Consider the following 26,618-nt stretch of genomic DNA (forward strand, 5'->3'; position numbering starts at 1 on the left):
GTGCGGTGAAATAGGGGAACAGTTAGAGCCAGAGGGGCCATCTTGCGAGGGCGATTGGTGGGGGGACGTTGTGTATGTGATGCTGCGACATCCTGATGTCACAGGAGGGAGCATCACGCCTCCCTCCCCAAGCTGGGCAGAAGCTTCCCAAGCTTTGGAAAGGAGGTACCAGGCCTCTGACAGGCAGCCAGGCAGGCTTTGGGAAGGTTGGACTCTTGGACCTTAAGGGCTCTTGGACCCTGTCAGAGCATCATGCCTCCCTCCCTAAGCTGAGCAGAAGCTTCCTGGACTTTGAAAAGGAGGCTCCAGGCTTTAATACTCTAAATTACAGGAAGCATTTAGGAGACTAGCCTAGTCCCCCTTGTCCAGGGATGTCCAACAGGTTGATTATGACTCACCGAGCGACGATCATGGAGTGTCCCTGTTCAATCACAGGACACCCCACCACCACCAAACAACTTCAGCTGAGATCCCTCCCAAAAAAGCTCAACAACTTTGGTCAATCCAATGGGTAGATCACTGCCAATTTTTTTACAGTGGGAGTAGATCACAGTGTCTTGGAAGTTGGACATGCCTGTCCTAGTCCACTGACAACCTTGATCCATTGCATACCACTAATAAGTTCCAAAGCACTGTAAGAGTTTAATTAAGGTCATTAATTAAGATCATATATATGAGGTAGAAATGTTTCAAGTGTTTAAATATGCTGCTTTTGTTCAGAGTTCACAAAATCTCCTTTTCTCATCTATAGCTATCTATCTAATATATATCTATATTTCACACACATATATATACTGCTGAATGAACTCATTGTAGAACTCAGTTGTGCGGACAAACCCTCTCCCTTTATGCTTTTAATGGTCTTCACTTTGCAGGCCTCAATTACAGTCTCCAACCTAGTGCATTTTACTCTAGTGAATAATCCTATTGGTACCAGTGGAGCTGTGATCTTAGAATAAGGAAGTTTGGGACCAGTTTACTTGAAGGATCACCTTGTCCCATATGTGCCCTCTCCACTGCTTTGATCTGCAGAACCAGCATTTTAGAAGTGCCACATTATGCTTGTTCCACACTTGTGATGAATCTATATTTTACTGTGGAAGCCCCTATTCTATGGAACTCCCTGTCAATTAATATGAGGCTGGTGCCTTCAACATACTGTTTGTGACATCTGCTAAAAAATAATAAAAAAGATTGTTTAGGCAAGCCTGCAGAGATACATAATTTTATTATGCATATCTATATTTTGATACTTTTTGTGTCTGCTAATTGCTGTCAGTTGCTGTCTGTTAATTTCATATCGTTAATAAATATTTTGTTCTATGTTAACGTTAACCACTTATAAGGTTTTTTTAACTAAAAGGTATATAAAACTTGCTAAATAAAATGGCAAGGAAGCTGCAATTAAGTCTTCTTGCTCTCAATTTCCTACTCCACAGGAGGAGAGGTTCCCTATACAACACTGGCAACTCGGATGATGATGGGTGCCTGGTGGCTCTTTGCCTTGATTGTCATCTCGTCCTACACAGCAAACCTAGCGGCCTTTCTTACCATCACTCGTATTGAGAACTCCATCCAGTAAGTTACTGCAAGTTCCAAAAGGGAGAGGGAAGGGGTTATATGTCCCCCAGTATTGCAATTATCCATAATACAGCAAGGCATATTTTGGGGCAAATGCAGCAATGCCCCATCAGCCTCAACCTGGCCTCAGTCACCCCTCACCTGTCTGCATTCCTACTTGTCAGTTTCCTCCTTGGTCCCAATTTCCTACTGTGGAACTCAGCAGGGAGGAGGATGGGGGCAAAACTAGCCTATCGTTGGCTGTGGCTGCATCCGTAATTTGCTCTGGCTCCACCTACTGTTGGTCTCCCTACATACCACCCTACCAGTCGCTATGGACACAACCTACCCACTGTGTACATCTCCTCCAGTACTTTTCCTAACAATGTTCATGTTTTTTACTTCCCCACCCAATCAAGGCTACCATTTCATTTTCATGTTCTTCCCTGTGTACCAGTCATTGCGCCCTAGTAAAACTATCCCCCCCAGTTATTTATATCCTGCTTTTAACACTAGCTCCTAAAGCAGATTACATACAAATAGGACGATAAAAATGCACTAAAGCAAATAAAATATAGCAGCCATGCAACCGATTAAAAACAGGTGGTCTATAAAAACTGCACAATCAGTTAAGAAATGCCGGGAGGGAGGGAGAGACCTTCAACACCTGTCTAAAAATTGGGAGGCTAACACATCACATCATCCCAGGCAATGAATTCCACAGCTTATGTGCCACCACTGAGAAAGTGTGGCTCTTTTTACCAGGGCTGGCTCAAGACATTTTGGTGCCTGAGGTCAACCAAAAAATGTCCCTCCCTGCCAGGGACGAAGGGGTGAGTGAAGCTCTATGTCACGAACAGGTGGGGAATAAAGATTGACATTGGGAACTGCTGTCCCTGTGGACTTTGCCATCTGAAGTGGTTGCCTCACCTGGCCCCATGGGTGGGTTGGCCCTGCCTTTTACCCACAAATTCAGTATCTGCTAAAACAGGCTGGAGCACAAGACCTCCAGTGATGGTCTTAAGGCTTGGGTTCTTTTTAAAAAACAAATAAATAAATACCTTGTTCTTTTTCCATTTCAGCACAATCACTCAAAGGTTGACTGTTACCCACAGTCCAAAATTTATGTGTAGGGATTCAAGCTTGGATTACCTGCTTATTCGTAAGGGGTTGGCCCAGCCTAACTATTTGATATTATCCTGGAGTCTCAAAGTTTTACTTCTGTTAGGGTCTTGGCATTTATTAGGTCAATAGAAAACAACAGATTTTTTTTAAAAAAAAAACAACTTTCAGTTTAGTTTCCCCCCCCCCAACCCAATATTAAATACAACATGGTGGCTGTTGATGAATTTCAGCTGTACTTATTGGTTGGTTTCCATCAGTCACTTTCCAATAGTGGTTATTGGTCACCTTCAAATTCCAACTATTCATTATTTTCAGTTGTGGATATTCATTATTTTGAATGGTGGCTATTCGTTACTTTCACAGATGCTGCATCAGTGACCCCAAAGCTAGACTATAGCTTTTCACCCTGATGTGCTAGCTTTTGGGAGGGGTATTCAAAAGTGGAGTTCCCAACCATCGATCTTGCATGGTACATTCTGTGGTACAACCTCAGGGTTCTACCAGGATTCTGTTTGGCTGGGGCAACCAGTCAGATGCGTGGGTTACAAATAATAAAATTATTATTATTATTATTATTATTATTATTATTATTATTATTATTATTATTATTATTATTACCACCACCACCTCTTTTGCACCTCTTTCTGCTGCAAGTGAAGCCTCAGGCAGAGAAATGAGTAGAGATGAAAGGGAGCAAAGAGGAAGAGTAGAAATGCCCCCACACCCTCAAGTGGAAGAGCTCTATGTGCCTATATTGGTACACACCTAGAGCCCATTCTGATTCATTCCAAAGATGCAGTCAGCAAGTGAATGCCACTGCTGAGTGGCGGAATTGGGAACTACAATCTGCCCTCATGCATTCTTCTGACACAGGGGCGTGTCAACTGAGCACCCTGAGAGGTAAAAAGAGAGAGTATAATACTTGCATTCCCTATAAAATGATGATAATGATAACGTGCTGTGGTACACATGTGTGAAGAATGATACTGCAGTTTCTTTTCCATTTCATTTTCTCATGCCATAATTGAGATCAAACTGAAAATCCCTCATAAGGAAGGCTGAGGAAGGCAATCTACAGTGTTGCTGTTGGAGAGGGCCATTGATGCTTAAATCCAATAAATGTTTCTTTTCAAAGAAAGGGGGAATGCTGTGTTTTCTCCAGTTTGCCAGGTTATGTGGTGTTGGTGTTGTTTTGGAGTGGGATTAACCTGATCCATCCAGACCTACCTATAAACAACTGAGATAACACCAGTGGTACTTTCCAATATGCCTGCCTTTGCAGAGAATCAGAGCATTTGCTTTCCTCTGCCCTGTCTCCTTTATTCCTTATAACGAGAGAGAGAGAGAGAGAGAGAGAGCGCTCCATGGGCAAAGCTTTATCTGAATTAGAGCAATAAATAAGTGTGTGCTTCAGAATAAGCAATAAGATGTTTGGCCTCATTATTTAGTGACTAATTGCTCCTGCACAGACAGCTTACAAGACAGTTCTAATAGCAGCCTCATGCTCAGCAGACATGTTGCTGTTTGCTGTGTGGAATCATAAAAATCTGTTTTCTAGTTTGCAACTCCTGTGTAATCAATACCTTCCAATTCTGAAAAGAGTGTTGCTGAGGAATTACAAAATGTCAGGGCTGAAATTAGTTGTTTTTCATTGTTGTGGTTTTTCATGGGGTTTTTTTTTGGGGGGGTGTTTAAAAAAAGAGCTAAATATGGGGAGTTGATAAAACCCAGTGTTCTGATCCTAGCTACCACAATACAAAACTGTGGTTGGCACCATTAGACATAAACTGACTTAGTGATCAATCAGACTGTCCTTGGATCTGTAATTTTGGGGAAGTGAAGAGGGGGTTGTTTGTCTGCTTAACCATTTATATACTGCTTAATAGCATAGTTGCTAAGTAGTGTGCAATAATAATACAAGTGCCTTTTACTGCTGGGACTAGGTGTGCTCTTTTCAGTGTTCCCAATCCCAACACAAGGTTTGCCTTCTGCTTGAGCTGACCTATTGGAAATTCTGGATTTGTGTTGACAAAATAGCATAGTCAGTAAGGTTCACAATGAAAGCTGGGGATAGGAATGCAAGTGCAGGTGCTGTGGTCATGCTATTTGTCCATATCCTAGTATTTCTACTCTGGCCATCAACAGCTCTGTAGAACAACCATAGCCAAGATAGTGCCCTCCAGATGTTGTAGGACTATAACTTCCATCAGCCCAAAGTAGCATAGCTTTGGGTCAGGTATGATGGGAGTTGTAGTCATCTGGAGAGCATCACGTTGACTATGCCTCATATCAGGCAGACACCTGTCCCATCACCTGTTCCGTGATCCCTTTAAGTGGAGAGTCTGGGGTTGAACATGGGACATTCTGCAGGTAAAGGATGTGTTCTCCCATTGAGCTACTGTCTTCCCTCTAAATGGAGTTTGTAGGAGGATTTTCTCCTCTGTATCGTAACCTTTCTCTTTATAATCACACTTCCTTTAACTCATTCTCTTATTGTCTCTCTATCAAGCTGTTGGGAAAGGAAACTCATTTATGGCACTGCGTTGGTCTGCCTTTTGAGAGACGAAAGAATAACTCCTAGAGTTTTAAGATGTGCAGGGAAAATATTTTTCCCCACTGCTGTTTCCCAACAGACTGCTCTACAGCATCTGTTGCACCTATCATTTATACTAACAGCAATACATGTAGGGGAAATTGCTGCGCTGGCTGTTATGTTGGGGAATTATATAGCCACACTGAGTCCTGTAAGCAACTGATTAAAATTTGCAAGGTGTTCTCATTAGAAACCGGGGACTTAGGAACTGCTTCCTCCTACCCCATTCCCATAATGCGCACAGCAAGTACCCTTACAATTGCAGGATATTACAATATACGATGTGATGTTGCGGAGAGCGCTGTCAGGAGATGCAGAAGGTTATTAAGAGAAGTGGTGGCGACTTGAAATTAGAAATGGCGGTGTCTTACATTTTTACAGCAACCTTCATCACATTGTTTCAAAGCTTTGACAAACTGAAGCATTAAAACTCATTTATAGGAACACAAATGTGCACAGTGCTGTCTGGAACACTGACAGCATCAAGGGAGGGGGGCAGGGACAGCTCAAGACATTTTGCTGCCAAAAGTAAAGAACAAGATGGTACCTCTTCACATTCCACATACAGAAGCCAGCTAGTGGGAATGGGAAGGTATACTTCAGCACAACTGACACCAGCAGGCTAGATTTGGCAGCTGTGGTGCACACAGCTCTTAACATCTTGGAACTGCTTCCTGACCCTCAGTAGCTGCCACTTGAGGCAGCTGCCTCACTCTGTCAAAGGATAGGGTCTGCCCTGAAGAGGGAGAGCTAACAAATCTAGTTTCTAGTGATACTAGTCAATCAGAAACACCATCACAACGTCCAGCATGCACATGTACATGATGACCCTATCTGTTGGAATGCCCTGATCCAGCACAGCATTATTAAATGCCTACATCAGAATTCAGCTGACCATTTTTCCTTCAGCAACGTAAGAAGAGTCAAAGGCCCATCCAATCCAGTATTCTGGTTTGTTCACATGGTGTTCACAAAGTGGCCAAGCTGTTGTCAAGCAGAACATGAGCACCACAGCACTTCCACCAATCATGTTCTTCAGCAAGCAGTATTCAGAGGCATAATGTAATCCATGGCAATTGTGACTAGTAGTCATTGATAGCCTTATCTATCATGCATTTGTCTAATGCTCATTTAAAGACACCCAAGATGGTTTCCAATACTATGTCTTGTGGCTATGTCTTATCCATAGTTGTACTATGTTATGTGTGGAGAAGTACTTTCTTTTGTCTGTCCTGAATCTGCCAATCTTTATGCATAATCTTATGCATCTCTTATCATGTCCCTCCCCCTTACCATTTTTTTATTAACTAAAAAGCCCCAAATGTTGTAACATTTCCTCACAGAAGAATCTGCCCTAGAATACAATGTTTATGTTATGTTTGCATCCAGCACTTAAGCTAACGTACATGAAAATGTTCCGTTTTATATATGCAACAACACTTTGACAAACATTCATCTGAGAGAGAGTGCTTGGTCAAAGGTTACTCTGTGGGTTTTGTGGCTGAGCAGGGAAATGAAACCACTGTCTGCCCACTGCATCCTGTCAGCTCTTTTAGTCTTATGTTCTTTTTCAAAAGCTGTGGATGGGGGGGATGCACCCCCTTCTGCACACAGATCAGGCATGTGTATATCAGTGGAAAACAGTCCTATTATATTACTCAGCCATTGCCATGGAGCCAGCCAGCAATAAATCACAATTAATAAAGTTAATTCTTTATTAGAAGAAACAAGGCCTGCTCAAGGGTGCCAGGCCTAATGAGCACAGCAGCTCTTCTCAGTAGGTCATGCTCCTATGAGGCAGCTGTGGAGCCTGAAAATCCCCATCTTCCCACAGCTGCCTAAATCTCCTCCTCCCCCTGGTCATTCTCAAGCAGTCTGAAACTACACCAAAGTGTCTGTCTCTGCTTCTCCCTCTTCACACCTCTTCTGGTCCTGGGAGACATGGGGTGAGGGGAGCTGGTCACAGCAGGAGGGATAGATACCTTGGCTTCTTCACTAGACTGACTCATCTCTGCCTCTTGGCCTCCCTCTTCTCCTGCTTCCACCTCTGCTCTCTGCCCCCCCTGCTCACTAAACCCCGTTACCTCTTCAGTTTCCAACACCTCCTTCTCCCAGGCTTTCGCCTCTTCTCTCTCTGATCACTCATCATTGTCTCACCACCAATCCCTGGGCCTTCATCCCTTGGGGGTTCCCCAGCTGAGGCCTCCCACCATTCCTCTGTTCCACTGTATACTTATCAGACCAGCAGATTGTACCCGAAGACCTTATGTCCTTTGAAACTAATGGCATTCTATAAGTTTGTGTTAACATTTTCCAACATGCTACATGGGCATTAGTAATTTGCTGTTAGCTTTTCAAAAGACTGCACACATCTAGCCCCTTTATCTGTCCTTAAGTGTCATCACTTAGATTTGTGCACTTGCATGAAGCTAATTTGTGCCAGCAAAGCCTTAATGGCTCCTAGGTGTTAGATTGCAGTAGACCTTCAGAAGTCTAATGAATGTCATTAAAAAAATAAAGGCATGGTTAAGTGGTCCACAAGGATGGGTAAATAGAGGGAAATATGTCAGGTCTGCAGACTTTCAGGGACCATCAGGAAACTGATTTGAAACCAGTGGTATTTCAGAGCCATATACTTAAGGATTCTAATTTGCATATGTCCATATAAAAAACAAACCAACGGGGTTGGGTAGAAAACACACTGAGAGCAAGATGAAGAAGTTAGAGGACTGCCACAACAACAAAAAGTTGAGGAAGCCCCAGTTCATTAAAATCAAGTCTTTCTATGAAAAATACAATGCAAGTCAGAACCCCATTTTGTTGAATATGGGGGTCTAAATAATAAAGAATTCATCAAAACAATGGGGTTTTTTCTCCTGCATTTCTGAAGGAAGTTTAGCCCTGGATTAGGCAAATGCATACCTTGCAATGGGGTGAGGAATTTTGGTTGTTGTAGTAACAGCCTTTCTCCACTGTGGGTAGACACTGTGCCCAAAATGCCTCACTGGGACGCGGGTGGCGCTGTGGGCTAAAGCCTCAGCGCCTAGGGCTTGCCGATCGTAAGGTCGGCGGTTCGAATCCCCGCGGCGGGGTGCGCTCCCGCTGCTCGGTCCCAGCGCCTGCCAACCTAGCAGTTCGAAAGCACCCCCGGGTGCAAGTAGATAAATAGGTACCGCTTACCAGCGGGAAGGTAAACGGCGTTCCGTGTGCTGCGCTGGCTCGCCAGATGCAGCTTTGTCACGCTGGCCACGTGACCCGGAAGTGTCTCCGGACAGCGCTGGCCCCCGGCCTATAGAGTGAGATGGGCGCACAAACCCCAGAGTCTGTCAAGACTGGCTCGTTCGGGCAGGGGTACCTTTACCTTTACCTTTACCTTGCAATGGGGTGAGGAATTTTGGTTGTAGTAACAGCCTTTCTCCACTGTGGGTAGACACTGTGCCCAAAATGCCTCACTTTTAGGAAGGACCTGCTTGACCCTTCCTCAAAGTCAAGAAAGGAGGAGGAGATGGAAGGGATAACAGAGATCCTTGCTTCACAGGGTAGGTGAACACAGGAGGACTGGTTACCAATAGTGAACTGACTGCATAGAAAGCTACAGGGCCTGCCCACCACGAGGCAAGGTGAGGCAACAGCCTTGGGCGACAGGGTCTACAGAGGCAGCAGAGCCCAATATAGATATTTGTTACCTTGCCTTTTCCCGATGTCGATCTTCACTTCCCCCTTCTTCCCTGTTGGGGAGAGGGCACTCCATTTTGTGGTTCACCTCAGGTGCCAAAATGTCTTGGACGGACCCTGACCCTATGGGTACATGAAGTGGTTCTGTTCCTACTTTCTCTTGGATGCCTGGAGGTATGGGAGCAGGGGCAATAGATGCTATCTCCACTCTTCTTCTGAATTCTGGATGTTTCCTCAAAAGGTCTTGGGTCTCTGTCACATGAATTCTAGTTTATGCTTTCCTGGTGCAGTACTTTCCACCAAACTACTATCCAAATATCACATTGCAGAAGTCTCATTTCTTTGTCATTTTTAATATACACAGTTCTTGATGTAGCACCCAGCTTCACAAACAGCAGCATTCAGTAAATGTCTTTCTCCTCCATACTTACTGAGTTGCAAAACCATTCTTTTCCACCATTACAGATAATACATAACAGCTAGGTTGTGTAAAATGTGTTCTCATAGAGACCATTCTGCCTATAAAAATGCAATTCCTGGAAAGGAAGGCAATCTTTTCACGAGACATAACATTGTCATTTACCTCTATTTACAATAGTCTTCTTCAAGTGTTTCCAGAGTGAAGTGGCAACCCTAGTACAAGCAGGGCTTTGAGGCTGTGCATTGAGTTTTTAGCCCCTCAGCTTCCATGACTTTTCCCAGCCCATCACGGGATAAGGATGACTTTTGTATGCATGAAGGCTCCCTGCATACTTGAGAACCGTGGCCTAAAGATTCAGCCCTCAGTAACAAGGAAACCCTTTGTTTCATCCTGAAACAGATGCACATTCGTACTATCAAGCAATGAGTCAGGTAAACTTCAGCTTAGAGCCAAAGCATCCCTACCATGCATAGAGGCCATTGTGGGTAGGGCAATGGCATGCATATAACCTGGGCAGGGTGATCACTCCGTGGCAGAGTACATGCACTGCATGCAGAAGGTCCCCAGATCCATCCCTGGTGTTACCAGGCAGGACTCTGGAAACCTGCTGCCAGTCGGTGCAAACAATACTGAACTAGATGGACCAATGGCCTAACTCAGTGTAAGGCAGCTTCCTACGTGCTATGGGTGTGCATCAATCTTTCATGCACTCCTGCAACCAGCCAGAACCATGGGAATATTGAAATCTCAGTGTAATCACAATACTTCAAAAAAATTCTAACAATAGTTTAGTTTCCTAAGATCTTCGACGGGTGGCCAGGGTGCTACTTTTGTGTTTTAGGATTTTGCTATGCAGTAAAGTCCTAAAGCATGTGCTTGGTCTGTGATGGTGACTATTTTGGCAGAGATGTTTATCCACACCTGAGGAGAAAGGCCTTGCCGCCAGTTTGGCAAGTATGGGTGAAATTCAAAAAAATTAGAAAATTATTGTTGTTATTTTTTGATGCTATTTTATATTTTACTTTGCATTCTGTTGCTGCAGCTACCTTAAGCACAATTTGGGAAAAGCTGCAAAACATAAGAAATAAATAATTTGTCTTAGCTCTGTTTCTGTGCTTTGATATTTTACACACACACACATTTTTATGATTGTTAAGTTTTAAAAGAACTTAATCGGGAACTTTTAGCTCTCCCCAGGCCAGACTCCCTCCCCAGCCACACACAGCTATTGGCTTCATGTCCTGCTTGAATGTGTCTTTTAATTCTGATCATACCTCTTGCTTCCCTGAATGGAGGATAGAGTTGAAAGTAGCCTATTGTGCAAGACTGAAATTTAAATTTGTTGCTCCACCCACTTTTGTCTTTGGCATGTGGCCCTTGGAAGTTTTCCCTAAAGGGAATGTGGGCCCACTGGCAGAGGAAGAGGAGGAAGAGGGGGAGCACACAGTCCCCAGCAGCATGATCCCGGTGGGGTGCCACGCCACCAGGACACGCGCCAGCCCCGCCCCCACTTGCTCTCCGCCCCCCAGGGCCGGAGCATGAAGCTCTGCCACTGTGTGGCCCTCAGTCTGAAAAAGGTTTCCCACCCCTGTTTTAAACCATTTATTGTTGATTAATCATTATTGTTATTATTAGTTATTAAATTTGTATACCGCCTTTCATCCAAAGATCGCAGGGCAGTCCACAACATAAAGATAAAAATGAGAGCACAAAAGTACATAATAAAACCAAAACCAAAACAATGTTTGTGAACCACCTTGGGGAATCTATGAATCCCAGTGGTGGGATATAAATGAAATAAATTACCCCATAAAAAACCTGCTTCCTCCCCTCCTTGTTTTGACCTTTAAAATAAAGCTTGCTAACACTGCTCTGGTTTGTGCAGGTCTTTCTTGTTTTAAAAATCCATTATCTTTCTTTCCCTCTCCTTTCCCCTCTATAGCTTCCCTTGTGGTTTAAACTATAAAGGTAATTCTCTTAGCCTTGCTTTGACTTTTAAGAATAAAACAAAAATGACTTGACAGCTGTCTCATCATACATGTTGCCCTTTGCTTGCCTGCAGCATGAAAATGTGGAGTCATGTCTCTTGTGTTTCTTATCTTTACCAACACTTAAGGTCTCTCCAGGATCTCTCCCGGCAGACTGATATTCCTTATGGCACCGTCCTGGACTCCGCGGTCTATGAGCACGTTCGGGTGAAAGGGATGAATCCGTTCGAGAAGAACAACATGTATTCGAAACTGTGGCAGATGATTAACCGAAGTAACGGGTCAGAGAATAACGTGCAAGAATCCCAAGCAGGCATTCAAAAGGTAAGAGCAGCGGCCGGCCTTTTTCCTTGACAAATGGAAACTCTCTTCCTGCTTGATACTTTTGCAAAGGGTGTTTAGCTTCTGCTGTCTGTAGAATGGGAACATAAAAAACAATGATCGTGTACCGATTCTGGCAGGCAGTTCATATAGTCTGTTCCTACCTAACAAAGGAAATCGAGCGCTTCATTTCCTTCATTATTATTTTTGAAATGGAAAGTTTAAAAACCTCATTCTTCTCTCAAAGAGTAAAACACTTCCCCTTTTTAGTGTGCATATATTTACTTATCTGTTTTGCTCCACAAATAAAGAAGAAAAAGGTCATTCACCATAGGATAAGAACCAGTGGTTTTTGCTCAGAGAAGCAGATTCCGCTTACTCAGTAGGAAGAACAATGTTGTAGTATTGCAGCTGGGTGATGTGCTTTGTAACCTGGAAGGGAACAAGTCAGATGGAGAATATCAAAATATCTGGCTCTGCTCCAGAGCTTCTAGACCAAGGCCTTTGGGTACAACCTAGCAAACGTCAGTCATCCTTAAGTCATGCTAAAACCCTCATAATTCAAGTTGCAATGGTGACTCCATTTTCCTGAGAGTAAGTTCCATGGAATTTGGACTTACCTCTGAGAAGAACAAGATTACAATATGGCTGTTGGATGCTTGATTTATAATACTTTATATAATACTCAGGATTATGTTTTATAGCTAAAATATGAGTATTTGTCTATTCAGCTCAAAACCCATCCTGTTCCCTAATTTGGTTATAGGTTTCTGCAGTTCTGTCAAAACCCACAGATTTCCCCCCTCCCCCAATGCTACTTGACTTCTTTCCATATTGAAATTCATGTCCTAGAATATTTGATTCATTCTTGATGTTACGAGATTTGATAGAAGTTCAGAAAGGGGAAGCTGGAAACAGAGAAGAAGGAAAAGAGAGGCTGCTCTGAAGCCCTAGCCTTCCATGGATCTCTTGATAACAAAAGAACAGCAAGAGGCAGAGGAGGACTTTCTAGTATCTTTAAAGGAGTCACAGCCCTGTTCGTTATTAATATAGCCCCATCAGCCAAGGTCCACCAGAGACTCAACCATAAAACAGAGGAAAGGGAGAAGAGTACCAAAACACACTAGCAAGACATGTCATGGAATACGTTTGATGTCAACATTTTTAAAGGATGGGAAAGAAAAAGACAGAGTGTAACTGACCAGGGGGAAAGTAGTGTTTGGTAGAGATGTTTCTGTATAAGTTTGCAGGTCTTCTTGTAATATTCCTGATGGAATGGGGGAGAACATGGTCGATTTTTTCCGCCTTCTGGGGATCCAGTGCAATGGAATGGTTAGATTATGACCTGGGAGACCAGAGTTTGAATCTGCACTCAGCCATTAAGCTCATGGGCACCCTTCAAGCAGTCACTGTCTCTCAATGTTACCTGCCTCATAGGGTTGTTGTGAGAATAAAATGGAGAAGGGAGAACCGTGTACACCGCCTTGAGGAAAGGTGAGATATAAATGTGATAAATATAAATGGGTTCCTGAAAAGAAATAGGAGCCATTGAACATCAAGCAAGGATATGCACTGACTGTTATCCTTTAGTTAAGACAAAGAACCAGTGTACCATGGTAGCAGGTACAGGAATCCTTCCCCTGTTACGTGTGATCAAGTTGCACGTGACCATATATGACATACCCAGAAAAGACAGGGAAGAGCTGGCAAGTCCTTGTGGCTCACAAAGAGGCCTTCCCTGCAGTCCAAAGAAGACATCCCTGCAGTGCCATCGGTGAGGGCAGAGGAAGCCTCAAAGAATCCTTAGGCACAGTGAGGCTTTGCTCAGGCTGCTCAGCCTTCCCGGCTAACAGCTGACCCACAGGGTAGCGCAAGCGCCACAGCCACTTTCTCATGCATCTGCCAGCTTCCAGCCAGCCCCAGAGCTACAAATCCAGATAATTTGGTCTGGATTGGGGAGAGAGCAGGAGAGAGAGCTGCGACAGGAAAAAAAAAAAAGGGCATTGAGAGGCTTTTTAGAGGATACTCCCCTCTTACCCGAATTTCGCTTATGCACACAGGGTCCCAGAACGTAACCCCTGCATATGTGGGGGGCTATTTGTAATTCTAAGTTATTCTAAGTTACTCTTATATGGTTTCCTAAAGACATGGCATTTGGCTATCTTTACCTAAGTTGATTCATTTTGCTTAGCTATGCTTTCTAAGATGAACAAGTGACAACACCAGAGAGCCAAGATTAAGCATACCTAGGGTGGCCATATGTCCTGCATTACAGAGGACATTCCCCTGTTTGTCAGAGGAAAGCCATGTATTTGAAGCACTCCATTCTCTGAAGGGCTTTGCAGTTCAGCTCTGGTTAAAGAGAAAGAATCATTAGAAGTTGGAGCAGGAGGGCTTTGAAGTAGCCCATCAACAGCTGGCACCTGAACACTAGACTGAGCAGATTGTGGCCACAGTCTAACAGCAACAACAACACATTACTTATACCCCACCCATCTGTCTGGGTTGAGATGCCATGCATTTCTATCTAAAGTATGCTAATATTTTAAAATTTGCATGTATGCATCTAAAGTAGACCATGCAAATTTCATGCAAATCTGTGTGCCCTTTCTGTCCTCTTTTTTGTTGGCGCACAGCTGGCTACTCTAAACATAGCTGTCAGAACTAGTGGAGGGGGTAGTCTGCTGCATCATAACAGCCCCAGAGACACCCTCCAAGGGATCGTGGGATTGTGCCTTAAATTAGTTAATTGAAATCAACAAGACTTAAGTTAATCACAATTAACCTTTCACGCTGATTTCAATGAAACCTAATTCTGAATAACTTAGCCTGGATCCACCCCTCTGTTGTTGCTATTATCATTCTTTGCTGTGCCTTTTGACATCCATCTGTTCCAAATGCCCTTGACCCCATTATATGCCTCTATATAGGGTACAGATGTACAGTGGCCCAGTTTACAGATTTTGGATTTTTACCTCCGTCATTCTGCTGTTAAAAAATCCTTTTCCCAACTGCAGAGGGGGAAGAGGAATCATTATGTGCTTGAATAATACCGCAGTGCATTTAACTCGGTATACAAAATATTTAGCCAGTAGGAAAACTGTGAATTACTGTCAAGTGAAATAAAGCTCTTGGATTCTGCAATAAAAGAAGCTTGTCTTTGTCTCTCAAACCCATGACATTAATATTCAGACTTCTATGCAGATACAACGAACTACAGCAGAATTGTTTAGCCCTGGGCTTTTCTTTCCCTGCTTTTTCTCATTTTTATTTTATTTACTTGCTGTCGGATTATACTTTGGCTCTGTTAGTTAACCTGCTTGTATTGACAGGAGAGGGCATCAGTTAAATAATACCACCAATGCTGCTCTAATACAGCTGCTCTGCTAAGGTGTCACAAAATTGTCTCCCGTAGAGCTTAATTTGATGGATCTCTGTTTTGTTTTTTGTTGTTTTTCCAGTGCTAATGTAACAATGGAATGGTGTGATGGAAATTGTCACAAAACTATACATACGAGAACATATTGAGTCTCAGAAGGCCAAAATCATTGGGGCAGCCTTCCCCAACCTTGTGCCCTCCATGTTTTACACTACAACTCCCATTATCCCTGACTTGTGACCAAACTTGTTGGGGTGATGGAAGTTGTAATCCACAACATCAGGTTTACAGTGTTAAACAAAATCATCACCAAGAAGTTGGATTGGACTTGTTGGCATCTGTCTGTCTTAAGAGACAATGGAGTGCTCCTTCAGGGGTGAATTCAAACCACTGAAGAATGACAGTATCTGCTATGGCTGCAGACACCCGTAACTCGTAACTGCTGCTTCCCATGTTGTTTTTGCTACATTAGGAGCACCAAAGTGACCTCTCCGGAGTGCAAGTCTGGGCAGTGTGTATGGAGCTCCTGGGCTGTGCAGATGCCAAGACCCCCCTCTGGCACAGAGCCAATTCGTTTGTTACCCATGCTCAGGCCATTACCTCACCAAGAAGCTGGCCCTGGCTATTCCAGCAATTGAATCCTTATCAGATCCAGGAATTAGAAGGGACTCAGGCATGCAGCCTAACCACACACACCCCAACTCACAACAGTATATTTGCAAGCTTGTATGTATTACAAAGAAACATATTTTTTAAAGGCCATTTCTATTGTTAGACAGCAAAAGAGCTTTGATAAACACTCTGTGAAAAGACTTGGGTTGTGACCCATTTGCAAATTATCTACTTCTGTCCAGTCTGGGATTTTAAGGAGCAAGGACTGTTGAACAACTCTGGGTTGAATGACTGTGGGTGGATTTTCTTCAGCTGCTTTGTAGCAGATAGTTAACCTGCTTTCAGAATAATACCTGAGCCTGACTCACCCATGAAAGCTTGATAGCAATGGCAGGGACGATGCCTAATCCCCTGTCAGCTTTCCCAGTAGTCACATTTAGTATCTTACAACCTGTCAACACATCAGGGGGTGTCTTGGAAAAGCTGATGCCTAAAAGCCTTGTTGCAAATAGTGTTCGGTTTGTTATCAACCAGCTAGAAGAATAGCCAGCTTGTGTGTGTGGTGGTGGTGGTGGGGGAGTTATAATCCTCACTGTTTATTTTATTTTTTACATCTAGAGTATTCTTTCGGAAGAAAATACTTTCAAATCCTCTACATAATCTTGTTGGTCTCTAGTAATTTTCAACCTAACCGGCAATGCTGTCTTATTTCTCTCCATATTTTATCATTTGCAAAATATGTATATTGCTCCTTCAAATGAAATTCTAACTAAATTGTAAAAGTTAAAAAAGTTTGCAGATATCTTTTTTTTTATTTTGCATATCTGCCTGGCTGCATCAAAAGGAGCAGTGAGAGTGTTAGGCGAAGCTTCCTTCAGCAGCCAGATGCTATTAAAAATATTGTTTATTTCCCTCTTCTCTTCTCTTCTCTTCTCTTCTCTTCTCTTCTCTTCCTGCCCCTTTCCCCTTTTGTATCATGTCTTGTAAACCATTAGCAACATAGAAAGCTGCCATACATATCAAATCATTGTTCCATCTAACTTAGTACAGTGGTACCTCGGGTTACAGATGCCTCAGGTCACAGACTCTGCTAACCCAGAAATAGTACCTATAGTACCTCGGGTTAAAAACTTTGCTTCAGGATGAGAACAGAAATCGCGCACTGGCGGCGTGGCGGCAGTGGGAGGCCCCATTAGCTAAAGTGGTACCTCAGGTTAAGAACAGTTTCAGGTTAAGAACAGACCTCCAGAATGAATTAAGTTAAGAGCCAGTGTGGCATAGTGGTTAAGTGGCGTAGTGGTTAAGACTCGTAATCTGGTGAACTGCGTTCACGTCTCCGCTCCTCCACATGCAGCTGCTGGGTGAACTTGGGCTAGTCACACTTCTTTGAAGTCTCTCAGCCCCACTCACCTCACAGAGTGTTTGTTGTGGGGGAGGAAGGGAAAGGAGAATGTTAGCTGCTTTGAGACTCCTTTGAGTAGTGATAAAGCGGGATATCAAATCCAAACTACTACTACTACTACTCCTCTTCTTCTTCTTCTTCTTCTTCTTCTTCTTCTTCTTCTTCTTCTTAAGTTCTTAACCTGAGGTACCACTGTATTGTCTAGACTGACTGGCAGTGGCTCTCCAAGGTTTCAAGCAGGATTCTCTCTCAGCCGAACGTGACTATGCTGGTGACTGAACCTGGGACTTTTTGCATACAAAACAAATGCTGTAGTAAACTACAGTCTTTAGCCCGCTTCAAACTAATGTGAGTCACCTTGAGTGACATTTAAAGGATGTAAAGATGCTCTATTCAGACATTCAAGCAACAAGGGAAGTAGGAATGTGCATCCTGCATGCACCACCCAAATCCCCCCCCCCCCCGTAAGTGGGAAGGTCTGAAGTGAGCTTCTAAATATGTTTGGATGGATGCACTTTGAAGACTCTGCCTGTAATCAGGATCCTGATTGCACAGAGGCTTCAAGCTGAATTAGTCCAAAAGCACTTAGAAGCTCCCTTCAGAGCATCCCTCACAGTGATGTCCTGTGGAGATGGGGTGTTTGAGGGCAAGGTTTGTACACACAACCCCACTCCAGGAGCTCATTTTGAATCTCAGAAGAGAAAGGGAAGGATGAATGGATGGATGGATCTGGACAGACAGGAGGTTACTGACCACTGTTTCATTCCCCTTTGGTTGCTGCTTCAACTCCTCAGAATGTTTTTCCTTTTTCTTCCTTGCTTATACTGTCTTCGGCCTCTTCTGCCCTTACTGCCTTTTCACCTTATTGACTGTAGAGGCCCATGTAGTTTGCTCATCACAGGGGTAGCTTTGGAGTGCTGTCTTCGTAAATCCCGCAGAGTCACCAAAATCAAAGAGATTAAATGGCACTGAGAGCCAAAGAGGTCAAGGACTGTGAAGACCTAAAGTACAGGAATGGTGCAGATAAAAACAGCATTTTAGATGTAACTATTGGTGTGAGTTTAGGGGGTCAGCCTGAGTGAAACCCTGGGCCCTTTCCTAAAACTTGTGATCCTGTATCTGCAAAGGTAGGATGTAGAAGAGGTAGCCTGCCAAACAAGGGAATGGCTTGAGCTGGCTAGTTAAGTACCACAATTTAGCATATGAAAAGAAGGTGCTCTTTGCCATAGAAACAAATGGGTGAGCCTTTCCCCCAACCCCCTCACCTGGATGGTACTCAGGAGAACAATAGCTTTTTCTTGTTTGAGGAAGCTGGAAGCTAGAGACAGAAACATGTCTTGTTGTGTGCTGGATCCCTGTGACTAATGGAGGAGCAATATTTGGGGGTGGGGTGGGGTAATGCTGTTATCCCTTCCGTCCTTTGCTTAGGTTGTATATAAGTGTAAATAAAACCATATATCCTAAAGCACCACAGACTTCCCTGACCTCCTTTCTAAGGAAACTGAGCTCTGTGTAGGCACAGGCACCCCTGGAATTTCTCACCACTTGGAGTTGAATTTATCCCCACTTGGAGTTTGGGGTGGCGCATAAGAATATACTTGTGACATCTGTTCAGCATCAGTGCATGCTATGAGAACAGTGTTTTTCAACAAACATGAAATGTGGCTTATTGTTTTGACTCTCCTCTAGACATCCATATTCAAGTGTTTGGCATCTTTCAGAATTCGAGCCATTTTTTCTCCTCTCATCACTTCCATCCTAGTAAATGAATGTTAATAGCAATTATGGATGTGAATGTGATAACTTGAAATTTTACTATGTGGTGGCTGTTTCGGACGAGCACCACATTATGCTAAAACAATAGGTGAAAGCACCATTTTATTATGATGTTCAAAAGTGATTGCAGAAAATGGGTTTTTCCACTTCTAATGAGTGAGGTCTGTTGTCACAAGAGATAGTTTCGAAGTGTTTTATGAACAGTGAACGCCTTTGTTATTTGTATGTTGGAAAATAGCCCTGCGATGCAAAGAGTTATCAGAGTGATGAAAATATCCCTATGAACAGAAAACAAAGCTACTGTATTCGCATTCACCCAGAGGAAATAGACACACTTAAATATAGGGAGAAATGAAAGGGATCTATATTGGTGTCACAAGCGAAATTAGGGCATGTGCTATCTAAAGGTGGGCCAGTTTTAAAAATACCACTTCCACCCCTTGAATTTGAGATGCTGCCAAATGGCAAGAGAGATGGGAGGGGAGAAGAGCACTCCCAAGGCTACTGCCGCGTGCAGCCATTTAATGACGGTGCAGTTTTATGCAATGATGTCAGGGGCGCTGCTGACATTCCCGCTGGGATGACCTTGATGAGAAAAGAAGCATATTTCAGTAAGAGCTTGTTGGGTGAGTGGCAATAACAGCATACATTCCAGGAATGGTGCCAGCTTTAGAAAGGTTATGTTTTTGCTTTAGAAATTCAGGAGCGGCTGTTTAAAAATGTAAGCGATACTGTATGCACATTTCCACAATACCCCAATGGATTGCAGAGATTTTCTGACATTTTTTTAAAAAACAACACACACCCCACCAAATCCCAGTACTAAAAGGCTAACCAATAAAGGCCAAACTTGACATGATGAAACACACATTACCTGAGGATGCAAGTTTGTTGTGGGTTTGGGGTTACTGTTAATAGGACACATGGGAGCACAGTTTTCTTCATCCTGTAGTGTATGCAGAAGGGCAGTCGACCATTTCCTCTGGATGAAATTCTCACCCTGCCGAAGCTACTATAAATCCTGGAGGTGGCAGGGGCCAAGAAAGCCCACATTTGTTCCGGTCGAAGTTTTGCTTATGGGGCTAATCACTGTTCCGAGATGGGAATTCATAGAGGAAATGGCAGGGGAGGAAAGAGTTAATTTCCACCACCACCTCTTCCATGTGCACCATGTTCCTTAAGAAAATCAAGGACTCCTGTGTCTACTATTAACAGTACATAGAAAAACAAAGGCGACTGCATTTAGCAGCATGTTTAGTGCTTGCCAAGGTTTGCCAAGAGCTATGCAAGGGCAACATGATCCAACACAGAGTTAAGGGACTTGACAATACAAGCTGCAGTTCTGCAGCTGTAGCTAACTACAGTAAATCTAACCTTATGAGCTGCATGGGTGGAAGAGCTCTTTGGAACCATATGCAAATCTTTCTGGGCTACCTGGAGGCAGAAAACATAACAAAACCCTCCCGCAGGGAATCAATTTGCCATGGTGCAACAGTTAGCCATTTATTAGTCTGTTTGTCTCAGACTAACCCCACCCCCTACAAAATTTAGATTTGGGCAATATAGTAGAGAGAGGAAAGGGTGGCTATTTTGTCAAACAGTTCGGCAGAAAGGATGCAACTGTCTGCTTTGATGTGCAGCCCCTTGCTGGAAAACGATGCCTTACAGTAAAATCCTGTGCATATATCTACTGAACCAGAAGGCAGGGTCGGCCCATGACATTCTGCTGCATGAAGGCTTCTTTGCAGTGGCACCCCAGTTATGAAATCCTCTTGCTTGAAAAGTGCAAGTGGTGCCAACACTGTTGACATTTGGGAACCAAGTAAAAACCCACCTGTTTGCACCCTGTTCTTTTCAGGCTGCCAATACTAGTTTCTGCTAGTACCAAGTTTGCTAGCTACCTAAGATGTTGTAGGGTTGATCATGCAGTTGATTCTTCTGTTGATCTTAGGTTTATTTTTATCTCTTTTGCTGTCTGGAGTTGCTTTAATTGAGTTAATTGTAGCCTGCCCAGAGACTGTACAATAAAGAGCAGGATAAAAATACTACACATAAACAAATAAATAGACACAAACCAGCAAATGCTGCCCTACCTACTCCCCACCACCACTCATAGTGCACCCACCTGCTGCTTCTGCATGTGATCCTGCTCCTTCTACAGCTTTTGTCACAGTGGTGGCAGTGTGAATGCTGCTGCAAGGGACATCTTGCCCCCAAACTCCTCACTTGAAGGAAGGACTCTCCCTGTGGCGTAGGGTCCTTGGAACAAAGCACTGGGATGAGAGGCAAGATGATATTATTTATTTATTCATTTATTCATACATACATACATACCCCGCTGTAATGGGTATGAGTTACTTGTGCGTAAACTGGTGCCTTTCTCGGTTAATTTGCCTTGTTAAAACTTTCTGACTGCACAGCCCCTTCTCATGGTGGCTGCCTCAGTCACTGGCAGAATCCGTCAGTGGGCGTTTCTTGAACCTCTTCCAACATAAAAGTTGTTTGACACCCAGTCTCCTCCTCCTCTCACTGCGTGGGAGTCTTCTGCGCAGGGAAGGCGTGGGTAGCGGAGGACCTGGGCTCTCCTCACTGATGTCCAGTGAAGAGTCCTGGAGCCCTCTCTCCACTTCCCCCGTCTGCCTCCCTTTATCCCCGGTGTTGCGCTGATTGGCTTCCCCCTCTACTGAGCTGCTTCTCCCCCTGCTGCTGGGTCCTTCACCAGCATCATCTGGGAGCCTCCCCTTCGCCTCTCGCTCCAATGTCAGTTCCCTGACACCCGCCCATCTGGCTGGGCTTCCCCAGCCACTCTGGGTGGCTTCCAACAAAATATTAAAATACAGTAATGCATCAAACATTAAAAGCTTCCCTAAACAGGGCTGCCTTCAGACGTCTTCTAAAAGTCTGATACAGTGGTTCCTGGGGTTACATACGCTTCAGGTTACAGACTCCGCTAACCCAGAAATAGTGCTTCAGGTTAAGAACTTTGCTTCAGGAGGAGAACAGAAATTGTGCTCCGGCGGCGTAGCGGCAGCAGGAGGCCCCATTAGCTAAAGTGGTGCTTCAGGTTAAGAACAGTCTCAGGTTAAGAACAGACCTCCGGAGAAAATTAAGTACTTAACCCGAGGTACCACTGTAGTTGTTTTTCTCTTTGACATCTGGTGGGAGGGCGTTCCACAGGATGGATGCCAAGAAGGCCCTCTGCCTGGTTCCCTGTAACTTGGCTTCTTGCAGTGAGGGAACCACCAGAAGGCCCTCGGCGCTGGACCTCAGTGTCCGGGCAGAATGATGGGGGTGGAGACGCTCCTTCAGGTATACTGGACCAAGGCTGTTTAGCTCCATAGTGCCTTAGGAGTGATGCCATCCTCTTTCCTGCAACTGCAAAATCATCAACATCATTGAATCAAGGAATTAATAGAGTTGAACAATTCTTACTGTCAGAAAATTCTTCCTGATGTTTAGTCGGAATCTCCTTTCCTTGTACTTTGAATGGAGCAGCAGAAAGCAAGCTTGCTCCATCTTCCATGTGACAGCCCTTCAGATATTTGAAGAGAGCTATCATATCACTTCTCAGTCTTCTCTTCAGGCTAAGCATCATCACAACAACAGCAGCAATAACAAAACACTTTGTTCAACTTTGAACAGTTTTGTTAAACTTTGCCACAGTGACAAAGCAGCAGCAGTGCTCCCCGGCAGCAGTCATTGGCAGGCGTTCCTAGGTCCCACACTCTCTTTGGGTGGGCAGGCAGCTGCAAGGGATGGACTGGTCCATGAGTTTGCAGGCAGCCCACATGATGGCAGCATGCAGGTAGAAGAACGTCAGCTGTCATTCCTGCCAATCTGCCACCTGAGCCAAAGAGCTCACGTTGGCTTGTGGAAGAACCAGTCTTCATGGAGGATAAGGCTATCAATTGCTACTAGTCACAATAGCTATCTCTACCCCCTACTGTGGGAGACATTATGTCTATGAAGCGCAAGAGTGGAGAGTGTTGTGTTCAAGCTCTGCTTGTGAGTGTCCCATGAGCATATGTTTGGCCATTGTGAGGACAGAGGGGCCTCTGGCCTGATCCAGCAAGAATTCCAATGAATTCAATGGGACTTCCTCAAGTGTGTGCTTATAGTGTTGCAACCTTCCTATTGCAAAGCATGGTGCTGCTTCTTCACATAGCCTTCTTCATTCCAATTCACTGCATGAAGCAATAATTTCATGCCGCAATGTGGGCCGTTTAAATCGAGAATTCTGCCATTGATAAACATGTCCTAACAGAAATTTCTGTCAGGGATGATAGAAGCCATTTTATTTCCATGACCACTTGAGCTATCCCTTGAAAGCAGGTTTCACTGAGATGCTCTTTATAACCACTGCTGAACCACAGCAGTAATGAAATTTAATGCTGAGTTACCAGTGAAAAGTGTGAAAGCTACTGTGGTCCATTTCTGCCATAAATCTGCTGCTAAATGCTAAGCCCCACCACCCCACCCCACAGAAGTGTCATCATATTGCGCTTACATTATAGGAGTGTAGCTAAGGAACAGAAAGATGCTTTTTGTGACTGGGTAGCATGATAATTGCTGAACTGGAGAACAGACGTTACATGCCTCCAATAATTGCTGAACTGGAGAACAGAAGTTACATGCCTCTGATACCAGTTGCTGTAAATTACAGGAAGGGAGAGTGCTGTTGCCCTCCTGTCCATCTTGTAGACTTCCCACAGGCATCTGGTCAGCCATTGTGAGAACAGACTGTTGGACTGCCTGGGTCATTGGCCTGATCCAGCAGGTCCCTCTTCTGTTCTTAAGTTAGAGGATGCTATTGCAATTGCTCAGATAGTCATACTGTCTTCCTAATTCAACCAGAAGTTCTATACTAGTTGGTTGTATTATGAGTTTGTGGCTGCCAGATCCCCCTAAATTCCTGGGTCCAGTAGCTGTTAGAATTTAATCGAGGTTTGGTGAGTTAAACAGTATGCCAGACTCCTAATCCCTGAACTCACCTTCCTGTATTCAGAAAACTGCCTGGGAGATGAGCCATTTTTAAAAAAAGGAATGTGACGGCCCATTAAGAACTCCTAGGAGATGGGGCTTTGTGCCAGATGGCAAGGGGGTGGGGCTTCTCCAGTTTCTACAGTGTTAGCTAGGAGACAAAACTAGAGTTTACTTCCCTCCAGACTGGAGAGAGGGTCAGGTTTGGCAACCCTAGTGAGGTGTTACTTCCTTCTGATTATATGTGACCTTTCTATCCTGCACATTTAGCTCCCTGGCCCAGAGTTCCATTGTTAAAAGTAGTATTTCTTTTAAGGCTGATGAGTAATGCCAATGTTCACTCCAGTTTTCATTTTGACTATGTATGTACGGCAGGACACTGAGTAACAGTGTTGGACAGGATGTCCTTGTGACTGCTATTAGAGGCAGGCCTGTTGCCATTCATTTTAAGCTGATGAAAAATTTGAAGGCACATTGAAGGCACAGTGGAACCATAAGCCTTTGAGAAACAGCAGGTCTAAATGCAATGATTCTGGCATGTTGTCACTTGACCTTGTTTATTAAACAGTTGTATTAAATTTATTTGGACCATGATCCATACACACACACTCCTAGAGATCAATAGAGGTCTTCCCTCTGTTTGACCAGTCTTTTAAAGCCTGGAGTAATTTGCAAACCATGACTCAACAGAAGAGAAGGTGGGGCAGATTACTAAGTAGGAGTAAACTATTGGCCCCCTGTTGTAAGTAAAGGCCAGTCTGCAGTTATCAGCATGTGCATGTCTGATGATGGGGAGGGAAAGCAGGTTCCTAAACCATCCTGTGGAATGTGGTCCCAACATATTTAATACTTTTACTAAAGAAATTGCAATAGATTGCATGGATTTCTACTTCAAAAATGTGGTGGCTTTATAAATCAATTTCCTTCTAATAGTTGATATATAGTGGGGGGAATGTCTGAAAAAGTGTGTCTGAGAGTATCTTATCTGGGCTGCAATCACACTTTATTTCCTTCACAGCCTGCAGAAGAAGGAGGTCGAGATTAACATCAGGCCTTTCTCAGCTTGATGCCAAAGCATTGGTGGGAGGGAATAGTTTATTGCTTCTTCAGCTTCTACTTTCCTACTTACGGGATGGTTGATTGGTGTATGTAAGTTCCTCCCTATCCCCCCAGGAATGCTTTTTAATCAAAGCAAACATACTGTGTGTATTCTATGGAGTATAGCATGGAGTGGCACATAAATAACTGGCAATATATCAAGAAGACTACAAAATACAATGCATCCATAATACAAGCAACAGATAAGCCTCTGTATAATACAAGCCTCTGTACTGCTACCAAGGGGCTTTGGCCTGGACATAAATTAGTGGGCCTGGGCTGTTCACGACCGTGTCCATAAGATGGAATGTCTTTGCAGTTGTATTTGTAAGTATGTTGTACACATGAATAAAAATAATGCACAGCACCACAGTTTTCTCATATACACACAGTCTCTCATACTTATATGAGGCCAGAAGCCAGATTGCTAGTGGGAAGCTATGTGTTGCTTGTGTGGGGAAAGCCCCCTCCACAGTACCTCATTGCACCAGGGGGCTGGGAAGGATTCTGTTAAGATACAGGCAACAGGGCAGGTTCTAGGCCAGGAGACCTGTGTGAGCAGGAGCACTGGCTGTATAAGCAGGATGTGAGCTAAGAGCTTTCCTTATGGATATGCAACAGTAACTGGGCTCCTGCTGCCTCACTTACTTGTGGGGCTTTAGAGGGCTCTGATCTCCTTTGGAGAAGGTGCCATTGCTGGTATCCAGTTCTAGAGCAGCGCTGATTGAAGGGAGGCCTCAGGCTGCCAAATGGTTCAGGATCCATTGTCCACTCTGCCTTTGAAGTGTGGAGATAACTGTGAAGGATCCTGAGATGATGTGTATGTGGGGTCTCCCAGTGTCAGTCTCGGTGGGTATGGTGTCTTGATTATGGCAACCACAATCTGCAGGTTAGACTAACATAATGTAAGTTATTCTTGGTAACATCTGATATCTGAGTATCCAAGACAAGTGAGGGAACCTCAGGACCAGAGGCAGCAAATGCGGCCTTCCAGGCCTTTCTGTCTCGCTCTTGGAAGTCTCCCAGACCACATTCCTCATTGGTCCTGCTTTGCTCTCCAACAGTTTTTGCCTGGCTGGAATTCTGTCCTTGAACCCTGATAATGTTCTTGCTTGCCTGGATAGAAGATAGAGAAGGATGTGTTGAGTGTGTGCAGAAACCAGCCTACTGTACAAAGGTTAAACATTTGCATTCAGCGCTCCACCCACTTTTGCTTCCAGCCCCACCCACCACAGCCTTTGGGACTTTACCCAGAAAAAAGGAGACCCTGAGGCTGAAAAGTTTTCCCACCTTCATCTAGGATCACAGCTGAAATGCCAAAAGATTTCTGTGAGAGTGAATGTGCCCCATAAAGGAAAACAGAACTTGATGAACAGTTCCACCTCCTTCTGAACATGCCACACTACCCTCCATTGCTTACATCTGTTCTGGTTTCTGTTTCCCAAATCAAACAAGTTCATTGGGATGGAAGTCATAGAACTGAGCAGAGTAGCAAGCCTTCTCCCAACTGAAATCAAGTGTCAGCAGGTAGGATGGCATTATACCTTCGCATGCACCAAAAAGGGAATTGGACCATAAGAATTTTTACGCGTGGCCTTTCTTCTTGAGTGAGCTGTAAGGCAAAACTGGGGACCTGTTGGGACATAAAATATGGCAAAGCATATATAAGAACAAATAAAAGCGCTTAC

At 44.0% G+C, this 26,618-nt stretch overlaps 1 protein-coding gene across 7 annotated transcripts in view; it reads left to right on the plus strand.

Annotated features, from left to right (window-relative positions):
* GRID2 (glutamate ionotropic receptor delta type subunit 2) overlaps nucleotides 1–26,618 on the plus strand; it is an 830,074-nt gene that overhangs the window by 693,162 nt on the left and 110,294 nt on the right. For all 7 annotated transcript variants that reach the window (XR_014223025.1, XR_014223026.1, XM_082236355.1 and 4 more), the window contains exons 12-13: nucleotides 1,440–1,578; nucleotides 11,491–11,686. Coding sequence is in view for 5 of the 7 variants with exons in the window: in XM_082236355.1 (XP_082092481.1) it covers nucleotides 1,440–1,578; nucleotides 11,491–11,686 (335 nt within the window). In the remaining 2 variants the exon portion in view is untranslated. The remainder of the gene's footprint in view (nucleotides 1–1,439; nucleotides 1,579–11,490; nucleotides 11,687–26,618) is intronic.

The sequence above is a fragment of the Podarcis vaucheri genome (genome assembly GCF_965113315.1).
Source record: "Podarcis vaucheri genome assembly, chromosome: 9".
Lineage (NCBI taxonomy): Eukaryota > Metazoa > Chordata > Lepidosauria > Squamata > Lacertidae > Podarcis > Podarcis vaucheri.